Source organism: Barbus barbus (genome assembly GCF_936440315.1).
Source record: "Barbus barbus genome assembly, chromosome: 2".
Classification (NCBI taxonomy): domain Eukaryota; kingdom Metazoa; phylum Chordata; class Actinopteri; order Cypriniformes; family Cyprinidae; genus Barbus; species Barbus barbus.
In genome coordinates, this window is record NC_136730.1 from 38,562,483 (window position 1) to 38,576,996 (window position 14,514).

The 14,514-nt window shown below is 35.0% G+C and overlaps 1 protein-coding gene across 1 annotated transcript; it reads right to left on the reverse strand.

Moving 5' to 3' along the window:
* Window positions 1-399: 399 nt before the first annotated feature.
* On the reverse strand, window positions 400-13,434 carry LOC306882930 (secretory carrier-associated membrane protein 2-like). Its single transcript, XM_079437937.1, has 9 exons — window positions 13,300-13,434; window positions 12,655-12,732; window positions 10,613-10,687; window positions 10,311-10,425; window positions 10,101-10,229; window positions 9,313-9,472; window positions 4,661-4,762; window positions 4,064-4,181; window positions 400-1,308 (listed from the first exon to the last, which is right to left on the reverse strand). The coding sequence occupies exons 1-9, from the start codon at window positions 13,354-13,356 to the stop codon at window positions 1,168-1,170; spliced, it is 975 nt and encodes a 324-aa protein (XP_079294063.1). The 5' UTR covers window positions 13,357-13,434; the 3' UTR covers window positions 400-1,167.
* Between the last annotated feature and the right edge of the window lie 1,080 nt (window positions 13,435-14,514).

Here is a 14,514-nt window from a genome sequence, read left to right on the forward strand (position 1 = left end):
TATATATATAATTATAAACTATACAAAACACAACTAATATCAAAAAGTATTTTTTGTATCCTGGTGTTGTGCCCAATTTCGGCCCCCTGCCAAATTATTACCCCTCTCATTGAAATCTGATTACCTAATCCTAACCCATCCCCCACACCTAACCCTAAACCTATACCTAGGGGGGTAATAATCTGGCAGGGGTCAGAATTGGGCACAACACCTGCAATTTTCAGTATTCAACTCTTTTTGGAGTCAGTCTGTTGCTATATTTTCTTCATCAGACAGCTCTTTTTCAGTTTGGTCTCTTTGGTTCTGTATAGTTTTTTTTTCTGTAGTATTAAAGTTAAATTGTATCATGTTCATCAAAAGAAATATAGACCCCACTTAAATAATCATATATAGACCAATGGCAACAAAACATTAATCAGAATATGTTTATTTAACAATAACTCATAAAATATTTTAGCAGCCCACCCAAATCAACCACAGTAAAATAATATCTGCTTAATTTATAAATATATACATATTTTGATCGTAATTGAGAACACTGCAAAATCATCACTTCCGTTTGAGAATGTAACAAACTGATAACAGCACATATTTTTCACAACAGTACTACAGTTCACTCTAAAGACAGTCCATTGATGATTGTTCAAATGTTGACATCAGCTGATATAACAACACATTTAGTTGAAGTATAAAATCTAAATCAAAGTGTAGAATAATTCAACATGTAACAATGCATTTCACAAAAGAGTTCTAAATACATATAGCTGGGACAAAACTAGACAACTAGATCATTTGGATAGACTGGAATTTGGACTATACTGTAACAATGGTGTAACATTACATAAACCAATTAAACAGTGCCGCTGAAACACTTTAACTTAATATAACTTATGCATAAAACCATCTCTAAATATTTCCTTCATTACATGAGGAATACAGAAAGAAAAGACAGCCTGTATTTGGACAGAACCCATGCCATCATCTAAAGTGCCTCACCGATCTTCAGCCAGGTAACTTTTCACCTCAAAATATTTTCAGTAACCAAATGAATGTATTGCAGCAGGAAAAAAACATGAGCTTTGAGAAGCCTCAAATACAGATTGTCCTTTCCGAAAGAGGTTTGGGTTGTTTGATGGAAGTTTATGTGACAGTCTTTGACAGTGGCTGTTACTGAAAGGCTCCATGTACGGCTGAAGACGCAGCTGTGGCAGCAGCGGACTGGAAGGTTCGGTTAGTGACGACCCCCTGAGAAAACTCTTCCTGAGCCTTCTGGAAGCTTGCGCCTGTGTGTCTGTACATGGAGTGAACCTGAAAACACATTGGAAGTCAGTGCACAATCCCAAACTGAAATTTTAAACAACAGTATTAGTAATGAAAAATATAAATACACTATTAGAAAAAAAAAATTAAAAGCTGTGACTGGGGCTGTCTCCCTTTCAAAAGGTACAACTTTGTACTTTATTTACCCCTAAAGGTACATACTAGTTCCTAAAGTATATATGGGTCAAAGATGAGACATTCCATTTCGATGTCCCCATGAAAATCACAAAAAAATATTTTATATACATAAAGCATATTAATGAAAGTAAAAGGTCTATTTCAAAATGTCTATGTTTCAAATAACCTCTGTGCAAATAAAACATCAAAATATGGGTGAAATAATATTCCAATGTCATACTCAATGATATACTTATTCTGACCCCTACTTATTAAAATATATAAAAATTATTATACTGAATTTTATTATATTTAAATAATTTTTAAAAATCTTGCTAACAAATGGGAAGACGTAACGATTTGAAGGATAGTGGCAAAGATTGGTAAAGATCTAAAGGGTCAAAAAAGTCAAACAGGCGTGCACATCCCAACATCCAGATCGGGCTCAGCTGCAGGACAACTGAGGAACTTGAACAAAGAAAAAGGAGAGAAGTCCGCACACTGAAAATAGCTGCTCCAAATGAATTTAATAACAGCAACGTTTCGACCCTCAGGTCTTCATCAGGCTCAATACCCACATGGAATAAAATCAGCTTTAAATAGCAACAGGTAATCACCTTAATTGGGTCCACACACACACAAAAAAAAAAAAAAAAAGTGACAAGTAATACAAGTCATGTGACAAAAAAAAAAAAACACATACAGCTTAACTAATAATCAACGTATTAGTACAACCACTACAAAAAAGGCTTAATATCAAAATCCTCATTCAACCCTGATGGTGATAAAGTATTTAAGGTATAAATCCAAAAACATTCCCTCTGTAATAATTTCTTCTCGTAATCACCTCCTCTTGAGGGTTTAATTACCTTCTCTATACCGATATATTGTAAAACACTGACGTCAGTGTTTTACAATATATGTAAAACACTGGGGAAGTCGTGGCCTAATGGTTAGAGAGTCGGACTCATAATCCAAAGGGGGTTCGAGTCTCAGGCCAGCAGGGATTGTAGGTGGGGGGAGTGAATGTCCAGCGCTCTCTCCACCCTCAATACCACGACTGAGGTGCCCTTGAGCAAGGCACCGAACCCCCAACTGCTCCCCGGGCGCCGCAGCATTAATGGCTGCCCACTGCTCCGGGTGTGTGTTCACGGTGTGTGTGTGTTCACGGTGTGTGTGTGTGTGTTCAGTGCTGTGTGTGTGCACGCTGGATGGGTTAAATGCAGAGCACAAATTCCGAGTATGGGTCACCATACTTGGCAGTATGTCACTTCACTATATCGGTATAGAAAAGATCTAAAGGGGTCATATGATGCGATTTCAAGTTTTTCTTTCTCTTTGGAGTGTTACAAGCTGTTTGTGCATAGATAAGATCCCTAAAGTTGCAAAGACTAAAGTCTCAAAACCAAGAGATATTCTTTATAGAAGTTAAGACTCGACCACGCCCTCCTATGCCCTGGAGATGCTGTGTTTCGTTGTGAAAGCGAAAGTACTTTGTTTGGGCTTCCAAAAGAGGACACAACTAGAAATCAGTGGTTAAGTTGTATTTACAACACTGTTCCAGAACAGTTCAACCCAAATATTAGAGTGTGTGCAGCGCATTTTACGGAGGACTATTTCCTGATCCTAGAAGAGTACCCTACAATACCAGCTGTGTACAAAGGCTGTTTCTATAAAGTGGGGCAATTCCAACTTTGCAAGGACAGTCTGGTGCTTCTGAATCACAGCCTGTAAGTATGTTTTCTTATTTAAAGAATTTGCTACTGACGATTCAAACACGAGTAATGAGCAGTGTAGAGTAGTGCTTGTTGTTTGTCGTTTCTCCGATCACAAATACAGACATGTAATGTCTATGCGGCGCGATGCAACTCGACACGAAAAAAGACAGTATAAGTCATTATAATCAGTAATTATGTCCCCACTGGATGCAACAAATGCCACGTTTATAATGTCTCGTTTTAGTCTTGTCGCGCCGGGACACGGCATCACAACATGGTAAGGGACGAAACATTTCCGTCTCACGCTTGAGGTATTCGGCCAATCACAACGCACTGGATAGCTGGCCAATCAGAACATGCCTCGCTTCTCAGAACGATGAGCTTTGTAAAAATCGACGCGTTTCAGAAAGGCGGGGCATAGAGAAGCAACAATAATGTACAGTATGTGGAAAATAGTGTTTTTTGAACCTTGAACCGCGTAAACTCATTGCATTACACCAAATACACTAAATAATATCCCTTTTAGCAACGTCATATGACCCCTTTAAAATCACACTTAATTAGTTTTTGTGGGCTGCACTGTGATCCTTAAACATAGTCTTTTAATGACAACTAATGATTCTGGTTTTAAATATGTCTGATAAGATTGTTAAATTAACAAAAAAAATAAAATTAACCAGGACACAATCTAATGTACAAAAAAAGCTGTATTAAACTATTTTAATGCTTGAATGCTCATTTTCATCTTTGACCCAAATATTAGTTCCAAATTGGTACAAATTAATACTTTTAACATTTGTAAAGACAGACAGACAAAGAGAAACAGACAGATTTTACACAGTGATGTATGCAAGCGCAAGAACAACCACGTGTTCACATATGCACACTTACAGCTGCGGCCAACTTACCATTTTCAGTAAGATAACAGACAGGACAGCATTGACAGTCAAGAATCCAGCCACCACCATCATGAAGACTGACACGGCTATGTTAACCTTGAGCACAGAGATGGCCGTGATCCAGCCACTGCGAAACAATCATTACATCACATTGCTGCTTTCAGCACACACTTTCATACAGTCTCACAAATACAACAAAACCTAAATATACTAAACTTTGAAAAGTAGAAAGTAAAGTAGTTTAGGAAGTAATCCCACACCTCTCCTGAACAAGCAGATTTGAGCTATTATTCATGTTCTTACCACAAACAGTGCTAGATAGAACTGTCAAAGTTTAATAATGGGTTAGAGTTTTGTAGAATATTAACAGTATGAAACTGTAAATTAAAAAGGCACATTGCTGGGAAGTATTTCACCAGAAAAAATGAGACCATGAGGAGGTTCATGGAAAACAGAGAAGAGAGCCCACACTCAGAGAGAGACCCCATGAAAATGAACACCGGCAGATTATGAAGTGGGGATCTGTCAAAGAAACATGCAGAGAGGAAGTACACACAAAGACTTAAATAACACACTTAAAAGAGCACCAGTGATGGAGAACCTCACCTGTTTCCCCAGCCGGGGATCCCCACACTCTGAATGATGTACACTATTACTTGGAACGAGAAAATGAAGAAGAAAAAGAAGAAACTGAAGGAGCTGTCAGATCTGCAATGCAAACAAAAGAGAAAAGTTACAGATGAGATGACGATAATCAGATGTCTTTTAAATCAAATGAATAAACCTCTCTCTCTATATAACTGAAGCACCTTTCAGGACTACAAAAATTACACTGTAACATTACTTATTGTTTTGTAATGACAATAAAGCTAATACACTACATGCAAAATAATTGTTGGTTTTCATGCTGATTCCATAACATGTCATTTTCAGACCAGTGTCCAAGCATCCAAAATACACAATTAAGAGATTTTCTTACACATAGATATCTATTTGCATCTGTAGATTTCAATTGCACTGCATATCTTTAAAGGTTTTTTTTTTCTCCTGCACTGAACCAGAAATTTCTACTTTAGTAGCTCTAACACAAAACGTTGCTGTTTTATTCCTGAAGGTTGTTACAGAATGTTTTTTTCAACAGATTTATATAATATTTAATCCTAAAAACACTTTTTTCTGGCTGTTAGCTGTATTTTTGTATATTTTGTATTATGGAGGTATAAAAGCGATAAAAATATATATCCAAATTTCATTCGATATCCATTCTGTAAAAACCTTTAACTATAATGTGTCAACTATGGAAGCTAATGACAATAGTTTTTGAAACATAAAGCATGCTGAATTGCACAAATCTAAAAAAAAGATGCATTGCAATTAACAGTGCTTGCATTTTAATGTCTTGTAGTTCCAGGGCTTGCCTTTTTAGGTCTTGAAATTTAACATAGTTAAAGCTAACTTAAGCTAAGCTAACTAAAGCATATTTAAGCTGTGAATATTTCAATTCAAAATATTTCACACACATTTTAATAATTAAAAATTCAATAATTCATATTCACAAGACAGTATAATATTCGACAGGCAAATTTCGGTCATTTTATTTCACTTTCCAAATTCGCTGTCACAAATTCAGTGGTTAAAATTCAGCAGAAAATTCAGCGTTGCACATCCGGGACCCGCAGGAATAGCAGTAGAGCACCGAGGCAGGATCTTTTTTAAATAAAACATTTTAACCGTCGCAAGAGTTTTTTGGCACAGGTCAGCATGACATCAGAACAAGGCGGACGTAACTCGGACACTTTTAATTTATTTATTTAAAAATGTTATTATTTATTTGCTTTTCTTGCAACGGCGAGGCGGCTATGTCGGATTGTGCAGTCGAGCGCAGTTGTCACCGGTGGAGAGCAACTGTGCTCGACAGCACAAACCGACATGTGGTAGGTAGGGTATCACGTTTATCAGCAGCACGAGTGAGAATATCGCGATATCCGCTTTTGATCTCGTAAGTATCTGAGGGTATCTACTTTGAGAGGTCAGAACTGTCCATCTTGACTGCGCTTATTTCACTCCTCCCCTCACTGTAGCTACCTACTCTCGCCTACACTTCAGACAAGCCTAATAACAGCTGTCATTGCGTTAGTGCACTACTGAGCCGCGTAATGTGTTTTCTTTAACTGATTTCTGAGGGAAACAGCGTGAAACCTTGCGTCTTCGTTCATATTCTACATATGCTTAACTGTATAGTTCGCATAATCATCAGTAAAGTGATCTGAGGTCTTATATCACTGTATAGTTGACTGAGGCGCGTTACGCGCCGTTGGGGAATCTTGGACAGGGTTTCTGCGGGGTCAAAGTCTTAAATGTAGTTGTATCAAATTTAAGGCCTTAAAAAGTCTTAAATTGTACAAGAAAATCTTAATTATGATTTCAAGAGGTCTTAAATTTTAAGATGGAAAGACAAGAATTGTGATATGGCTGAATGTGACGATTAAACTTCAAAAGCCTATGATTTCATGAAATAAACATGAGCACTGCAAGCTCAAAGTCCGGTGCGGCGCTGCTTTGTGTAATTTACAGTCTTTACCGGGAAAACCGTTATATTTCAGTCAAATGCGACACCTGCTGGTAGAGAATGAATCAGTTACCGTAGGTTAAACTAGTGCGCGTACACTGCACAATTCTATTAAAATTTAGAATGATCACATAATTTAAGATATGGGGGCAGAAAATGTCATTTCATATAGTTAATATCACACGAAGAGTGCCATTTTTTTTCTCCAAAAATCAGCATGGTTACAAATGTGATATTGATTTTATGCAACAGATCAATAAACAAGAAGTTAATATTCAGAGAGTTACGTTTTAGACACCATAATTTCTCCAACAGAATTCATTCCAAACACAGCCACAGCACTGTTTTGTGTCTCTGAGCAACATGATGGTGTTTCATTCCTGAATGAATCAACCGTTTTAAATGATTCGGTTCAATCACAATGACTCCCTTATTAACGCTGACTTACTGCCACCAATTGGCCGTTTTAATATCACATTAAAGTATCTATTTAATCTAATTTTATATAATTTCAAACATCAGTTTTCAATGTTTTATGTTTCAAATATCAAAACATCATTTGTGCATTTGTAACTTCAGGTTAGCATTCTATGTCCCTCTGAGCTGCAAGTGTGTAAATATGTCTAAATGCCACTTCATATGCATTGCTAACATACATTTTGTTGATACTGATTTCATCTCCTTGGTAACAACCCAAATGCAAGCATTTGACTCAAAAGATGATGCACACTTTTAGAAAAAATGGCTTAAAGGTAAAAATGCCCATAAAACTTGTTGGAAAAGACAAATTTCTATCACTGCTGTGAACCGACCCCACAGAATATGAAGAATATCAAAAAAAAATTCATGAGTCACCTGTCCATGGTCATATTTAAGATACCAGCACAATAACACATTTATCAAAATATCATCTAATTATCGTTATCAATAAAATCCCAGAAAATATCAAGATATCATTTTTTGCCAGTTTCGCACACCCCTAATTCATGTTATTTAATTGATATAATAATGTATTGATAATAATTGTTAAAATCAATATTATTAATACTTTTGACATTCATTTTCTTAAAAATGGTTTAAAGGCTGAAATGTAAAGTTTTATCATTTTATAAAACTTTTTGGGGAAAACTTGTATCTGAATTGTAAATTATGCTTTTTACAGTCATTTTACAGTTTGATATGGTACTATAGGCATTGTCCTACCCCGCTCATATGAAATTCATTTTATTTGTGCAGGTCTTTAAAAAGGTCTTAAATTTTAGCTTAAAAATCGTGCAGAAACCCTGCCTGGAGTGTGACGTATGAGCCATGATACAAAGTTACAGAAACTACGCAACGGAAAGCAATATATATCTTCCTCAGATGTAATGTTATTTCTGTACTTCAGCGTTGGGCAAAAGAGCATTATAATATCCTTTGCGGTAGAGAAAGCTGCTTACATGTAGGCTACGGGAAACAGCAAAGATGCTGAATTAAGCACACACAATCAGCTTTTGATATAAACGTGGTATAAATCACCACGTTTATACTGGCCCCGATAATCAAAACTTCTACTTAGCGCTTGCTCCATTCAAATTGCAAATCAGTTTTTGTAAATTAATGACTTGATCCACATATGGCCTTCATCAACAGCTGCTTGCGCCACCTGCTGGTGAGCGGCTGACATCAGCTGGAGATCCTGCATCGGTGCTCTACTGCTATTCCTGCGGGTCTCCGAATTTTAAAAAATTCTGGCGAATTTTAACCACGAAATTTGTGACAGCGAATTTGCCTGTCGAATATTATACATAGTATTTTTAAACAGACTGAATATTTTGGAAGTGAATTCTGAATATGAATTACTGAATTTTTAATTATGAAAATGTGTGTGAAATATTTTGAACTTAAATATTCACAGCTTAAATAAACAACTATGTTCAATTTCAGGACCTAAAAATGCAAGCCCTGGAAATACAAGGCATTAAAATGCAAGCACTGTTAATTGCAACGCATCTTTTTTTTCGATTTGTGGAATTCAGCATGCTTTATGTTTCAAAAACTATTGTCATTATTCGGCTTCCATGGTAAACAAAATGAAAACTATTTTAGCTTTATCCAATGTTCACATTCAAATGTGTGCATATTTAATTAGATAATACCTTGTTTGAATCTTTAAAGGGTTAGTTCATCCAAAAATGAAAATTCTGCCATTAATTACTCACCCTTGTGTCGTTAAGATATTTTTAAAGAAATCTTTGCACACAAAAAGCATTCTTATAGCTTCATAAAATTAAGGTTGAACCACTGATGTCACATGGACTATTTTAACAATTCCTTAGCTTTCTTTGGGCCTTGAACATTTCAGTTGCATTGTTGTCTATGGAGGGTAAGAAAGCTCTTGGATTTCATCAAAAATATCTTAATTTGTGTTCCGAAGATCACCGAAGGTCTTACAGGTTTGGAACGATATGACAGAATTTTAGTTTTTGAGTGAACTAACCCTTTAAACAGGATTTTAGAAAAATTGTAAGACAAAACAGTTGTCTTAATGTACTGTGATTAATCTGCTGGGGAAGTATAGTGATATCTACAGTATTAGTTAAATTCTCTATTCACCTGTTGTGACTTTTGTCATTATTGTAATGAGTCTGGTATAAAAAAAAAGTCATGAAAATGATGAGACAATTCAAAATATCAACACTGAACTCACTTAAAGGCTTTGTATACGGGTCGGTACCAGCAGAGGAAAGCGACAGGAGTGAACAAAATAAACCAGAGGATTGAGAGTCCGAAGTCCACTCCATTCTGAGTAGAGACAGTAAAATACACCAGACAGGCCAGCAGGTTCAGAAACAGCGTCACACTGTGATCTGTTAAAAAAAGAAGATGTGGTCCGTTATCTAATCTTACATATAGCATGAACATTTCCTAAAATGTTTGCTAAAGCACACAACCATACTTCTCAAAATATTTTGCAGTATGTAATATGTATAGTAGGCAGAGTGGAATGGAATACTCCGATGACTTACAACACAGGGCAAAATTAGCATTATACAACAGAAAACACTGCATGAAATACTGCATCCCAAATTGCTATGTGCTTGATTTAACCTTCCATTTCCAGTGTGATCAATGAAGCTCAAACTATATGAATTTGCAATGTAACACCACAAAAATGTTACAGATTTTCACACAAAAACATTTAAAAACACAAAATACTGCAGTACAGTGTTATTTTAGTTTCATTGCTATACTATTATAGTTTTTGTTCATTTAAATTAGATTTTTATTTTTCTAAATGTCTATCTAGTTTTTATTTATTAGTTTTATTTTATTACTTTAGGTTAAGTTTTATTTATTTCAAGTTACAAAAATGCTTGTTTTGTTATTTTTTATCTTAAAATATGTAATCACCCCACTACAGTATAATTATAGCAAGCTATTCCATTTTGAACAGTCTTTAATCATTACGTGTCTATGAACCTTGCATTCACTTACATATCCAGAGGTAGTACATCATCTTGCAAACCCTCTGATATCCCACAGGAATTTCTTCATTAAAATCCTGATAGAAGCAAGGCTTTATAGGGAAAAACGTGGGCAACGGTGGCCAGTTGTTTTCTTTACCTGCAAGCAAGCAGTTTCCTACATGTCAAGAGACCACAGAAGAAAGTTTTACAGAATAAGATCAATATTAGTGTGGTTCACCTAATGCTGTATTTCGATCCCGAAGCTCCTGCTCTTTGCGCTCCAGCTCAGCGGCCTTCTTCTCCAGCTCTGCTTGCTGACGGAGGAGCTCAGCCTGTCCTGCAGCGACACTGGCCTGATGGAGGAAAAAGATACAGTACATGCTGCTTTACTGCACTGAGGTTTATGCACAACCTGTTTGGTTGCCTTTAGAAGGGTATGAGTAGCTTACCTTATTTCGTCATGTACTAAGATAAATACAGCATGCATTAATATACAAATATCATGTGTTAAGTATAGTTCAGCATAAACACTGTACTAACTTGTGGGCTGGTCTCCACTGTGGTCTGCAGGACTGCTGGTTGAGAGGCCGTTGTTATGGGAATGGTGCGCCCATCCTTAAATGAGAGTGGGGCAAACTTTTTAAACTCTTCGATTGTGAGAGCACAACAGGCTGCTTTTTAAAATAAACACCAAAATAAAAAAAGGTTTTAACAGAACTCTTACTTGATTCTTTTAAGATTTTGCATGTCTTTATACTTTATTTACTTGGCAAGGTTTGCTAATAGAAAATCTATTATAACTTTAAAAGATTAAATAAGACATGCACTTCAATTCTGAATAAATAAAATTAAAAATAGGATTTCAGTTTATTAATTACAATATTTGACTGTATTTTTTTTTATTTGCTTACTTATTTTTGATCCCATAGCATAATTTTGGTGATTTCGCATACATTCCTGAGCCATTCCTGGGATTCGGTAACATTTCAGCTTGGAATATACATTTTTTTCAATTACATGTGATTCAACTTCTAAATATCCCACATCATTAGGCACATATCAAACCTCCAAAAAAAAAATAATTATAATAATATTTTCCCACCTCAGGCTTTAAAGACCTTTTATTAATTTCATTTTTTTTTTTTTTCAGCTTTAGACACTTTTTTTTCTCAACCCTGTAACGGACAAAATGGGATTGGTTTAAAAAGGATTTTACACAGAAATTGTTATAAAACAAACGTTGTGTCCCTCATAGCAATTTAATGATGACATGTAATGTAAAATGTACCATAATTGTCACATTTTTCTAGGACTGAAGCTAAAAATACACAAATTGTGTGTCTACAGTCTCTTTATTTTTGTAAAAAATATTTTTAATTTAAAATTTCAACTAAAACCACAATGCTCTTGTTTTAGTCCTTCACATGTCAGATGTAATCAGCAAGAAATACTTTTGTTCTTTATTGTCTTCCTTTTATTTTTCTAAAAATATTAATGTGACAAGTTGTGACGGGGTTGAAGACTGTAACACGTTTGAAGGGATACATTGTCTTAAATTGAAATTTTTGGTTTTGTTTCTCTATCATATTGTCCCCTTGTTTCTGGTTCAACATATCTGCATGGCCAACATGGTCTTTCTGCTGCAAATGTGGGTGCAGTTTCTGATGTATGATGCTTGTCAGCATTTAAGTGACATATTACATAAAAAATGTTGTCATGATTTTGGAGTGTATATATTTACTGAAACAATGACTATTTTATATTTTTTCATGAAAATTATTAAAAAATGAGGCAAATAACCCTGTAACAATGAGAAATACATATATTTGTGACGGGCTTGTGGTTTTTCACTTAAAATGGTGCTGCTCCTCATGTAGTGTAGGAGAGTAGACCATATATGGCAGCAATAAAATAAGTACATTGTATATACTTATGGATTAAAAAAAAATGTTGAATAGTAATAATTTTCCACCTTAATTTTATGTGACAGGGTTGAGTTGTTAAGCTTGACATTACCCTCCCTGACTATAACATGCCTCAAAAATATGAATAAAAAAGTATGATGCTACTAACCATTTTCTGCACCACTGTTAAAGAGACCTGAATGTAAGTGGAGACTAAATTATTATTAGACGGGGTTGAGTTCAGACTGAGGGACATAACTTTAAAGTCTGTTTTTTATCAAATATTTAGATTTTTTTTTTTTACAAGAAAGGAACACAAATAAATGCTTACATTGTTGCCAAAACTCAAAGACACTGCACATTTTGTTAATAATTTTCTAAGTACAAACAGGGACATGACAAAATGCTTGTGTTTAAGATAGATACAAGACATTATTTTGTGCTAAAAAATATTATTTGTATTCATTATAATGGCCATCCCAAAGTTTTGTGAAAAGCTTCTAACAATTAATTTTGTTGAACCACCACTTTAGAAACTGTGGGGGACTGAAATATTACCGAATCCCAGGAATGTAGATTTTTAATTCATTTTATTTTTCATTATGTTTTTTGACTAAATACAAAGCCAACTGAGGAACTGAGAAAAGATATTTAATGGGACATTGTTGTCCTGCTTACCAGAGCACCGGCTGTAAATGGGTTAAACTCTCCAATGCCATCAGCTGCAGTGCTGGTCACCTGAGTAACTGATGGATCCTGCCAGGCACATCAAATATGACTTTAACACCTTACATGTTATGCACAGTTTCTGGACATGCGCCATATTATTCTTTAAAGTACTTTAGAGTGAGTAAATGCTGCCGGTAGGCTACATGAATATAACAATTATTCAGTACCATAACATCTCTGAATGTACCACATAGTATCGCCAACTATTAGTTTTATTATTATTATTTTTAATATTTGTATCTAAAAAGTATATATCCCGTGTCATTATAATTCAAAAACGCAGACGAAATTAATTAAATGCTTTACGTTCTTTACAGAATGCTAAACAGGTTTATGATGGTAACAACCGCAACAAAAACACAAAATATAACAATTTTAAAACGACACGATTTAATTTAACAAAGTAACACTTCCTGTATCGTCATCAGACGCTGATTGGCTTGCCAGCCTTAGAGAGCATCGTGATTGGCTGAGCGCCTGTCAATCTAACCTCATTCCTCCAGTGACTCAGAACCAAACAAACAGGTTTGCAGCACAAACAACTTTTATCGTTTTACATATTACTGAAGACATAATAAATAAGTAGATATTCACCTGAAAAGGATTGACATCAACTGGATCGGCAAAGGGGTTGTTATCGAATCCAGACATTATTTTGTCTTGCGGTAAGCAGCACAGGTGTACTGGTGCTCTGTGTACCTGCCAGCGCAACTCTCTGAGCGCGCACCTCACTGCGCATGCGTGATGGAGTCAGCTGTCACGTCACTGCGGGGTTATTCTGAGCTCATGTTCCAGCTCTGCTTACACTGCTGGAAATTAATACTACTCGAGTTCTAATGTGGAGTTACCCTGCTACAGGTATATGTGTAGAAACGTACCATTTTAATAATAAGATTTTACTTGGTACCGAACATGGCAGCTTCATTACCATTTTTGTTTAATTTTTTTTTCATTTCACTTTTCAAAGCTGAATTTCAGCATCATTACTCCAGTCATATGATCCTTCAGAAATCATTCTAATATTCTGATCTGGTGCTCCAAAAAAAAATAAAAAATAAAATAAAATAAATATATATATATATATATACAATATTTCAGGTTTCTTTGATGAATAGAAAGTTCGGAAGGACAGCATTTATCTCAAATAGAAATCTTTTGGAACATTATAAATGTCTTTATCATCACTTTTGATCAATTTCCTTGCTAAATAAAAGTATTAATTTCTATAATTTAATAATAAATAATGACTGAAGTATGCTGACTCCAAGCTTTTGAATGGTATAGTGTGTAATGTTACAAAAGCCTTTTATTTCAGATAAATGCTGATCTTTGGATCTTTCTATTCATCAAATAATCCTGGAAAAAAAAATGTACTCAACTGTTTTAAATATTGATAATAATAAATAAATGTTTCTCGAACAGCAAATCAGCATATTAGAATGATTTCTGAAGGATCATGTGACACTGAAGACTGGAGTAATGATGCTGGAAATTTAGCATTGTCATCACAGGAATAAATTACATTTTAAAATATATTCAAATAGATGCCTTTATTTTAAATGGTAAAAATATTTCACAATATTACTGCTTTTGCTGTACTTTGGATTAAAACAAATGCAAAACCAAAAAAATCTTATTGTCCAAAAACTTTTGACTGGTAGTTTATAAATATATGTGACCATGGATCACAAAACCAGTCATAAGGGTCAGTTTTTTGAAATTGAGATTTATACATCATCTGAAAGCTGAATAAATAAACTTCCCATTGATGTATGGTTATTTGCTTTTAAAGCTGTCCAAACGAAGTCC

Coding starts and splice junctions, on each gene's coding strand:
- LOC306882930 (XM_079437937.1), bottom strand. CDS start 13,356: ATGTCTGGATTCGATAACAACCCCTTTGCCGATCCAGTTGATGTCAAT. Junction 4,763..9,312: donor CCCGTATACAAAGCCTTTAA/GTGAGTTCAGTG, acceptor TTTGCATTGCAG/ATCTGACAGCTCCTTCAGTT. Junction 1,309..4,063: donor CTGTTATCTTACTGAAAATG/GTAAGTTGGCCG, acceptor ATGTGTTTTCAG/GTTCACTCCATGTACAGACA.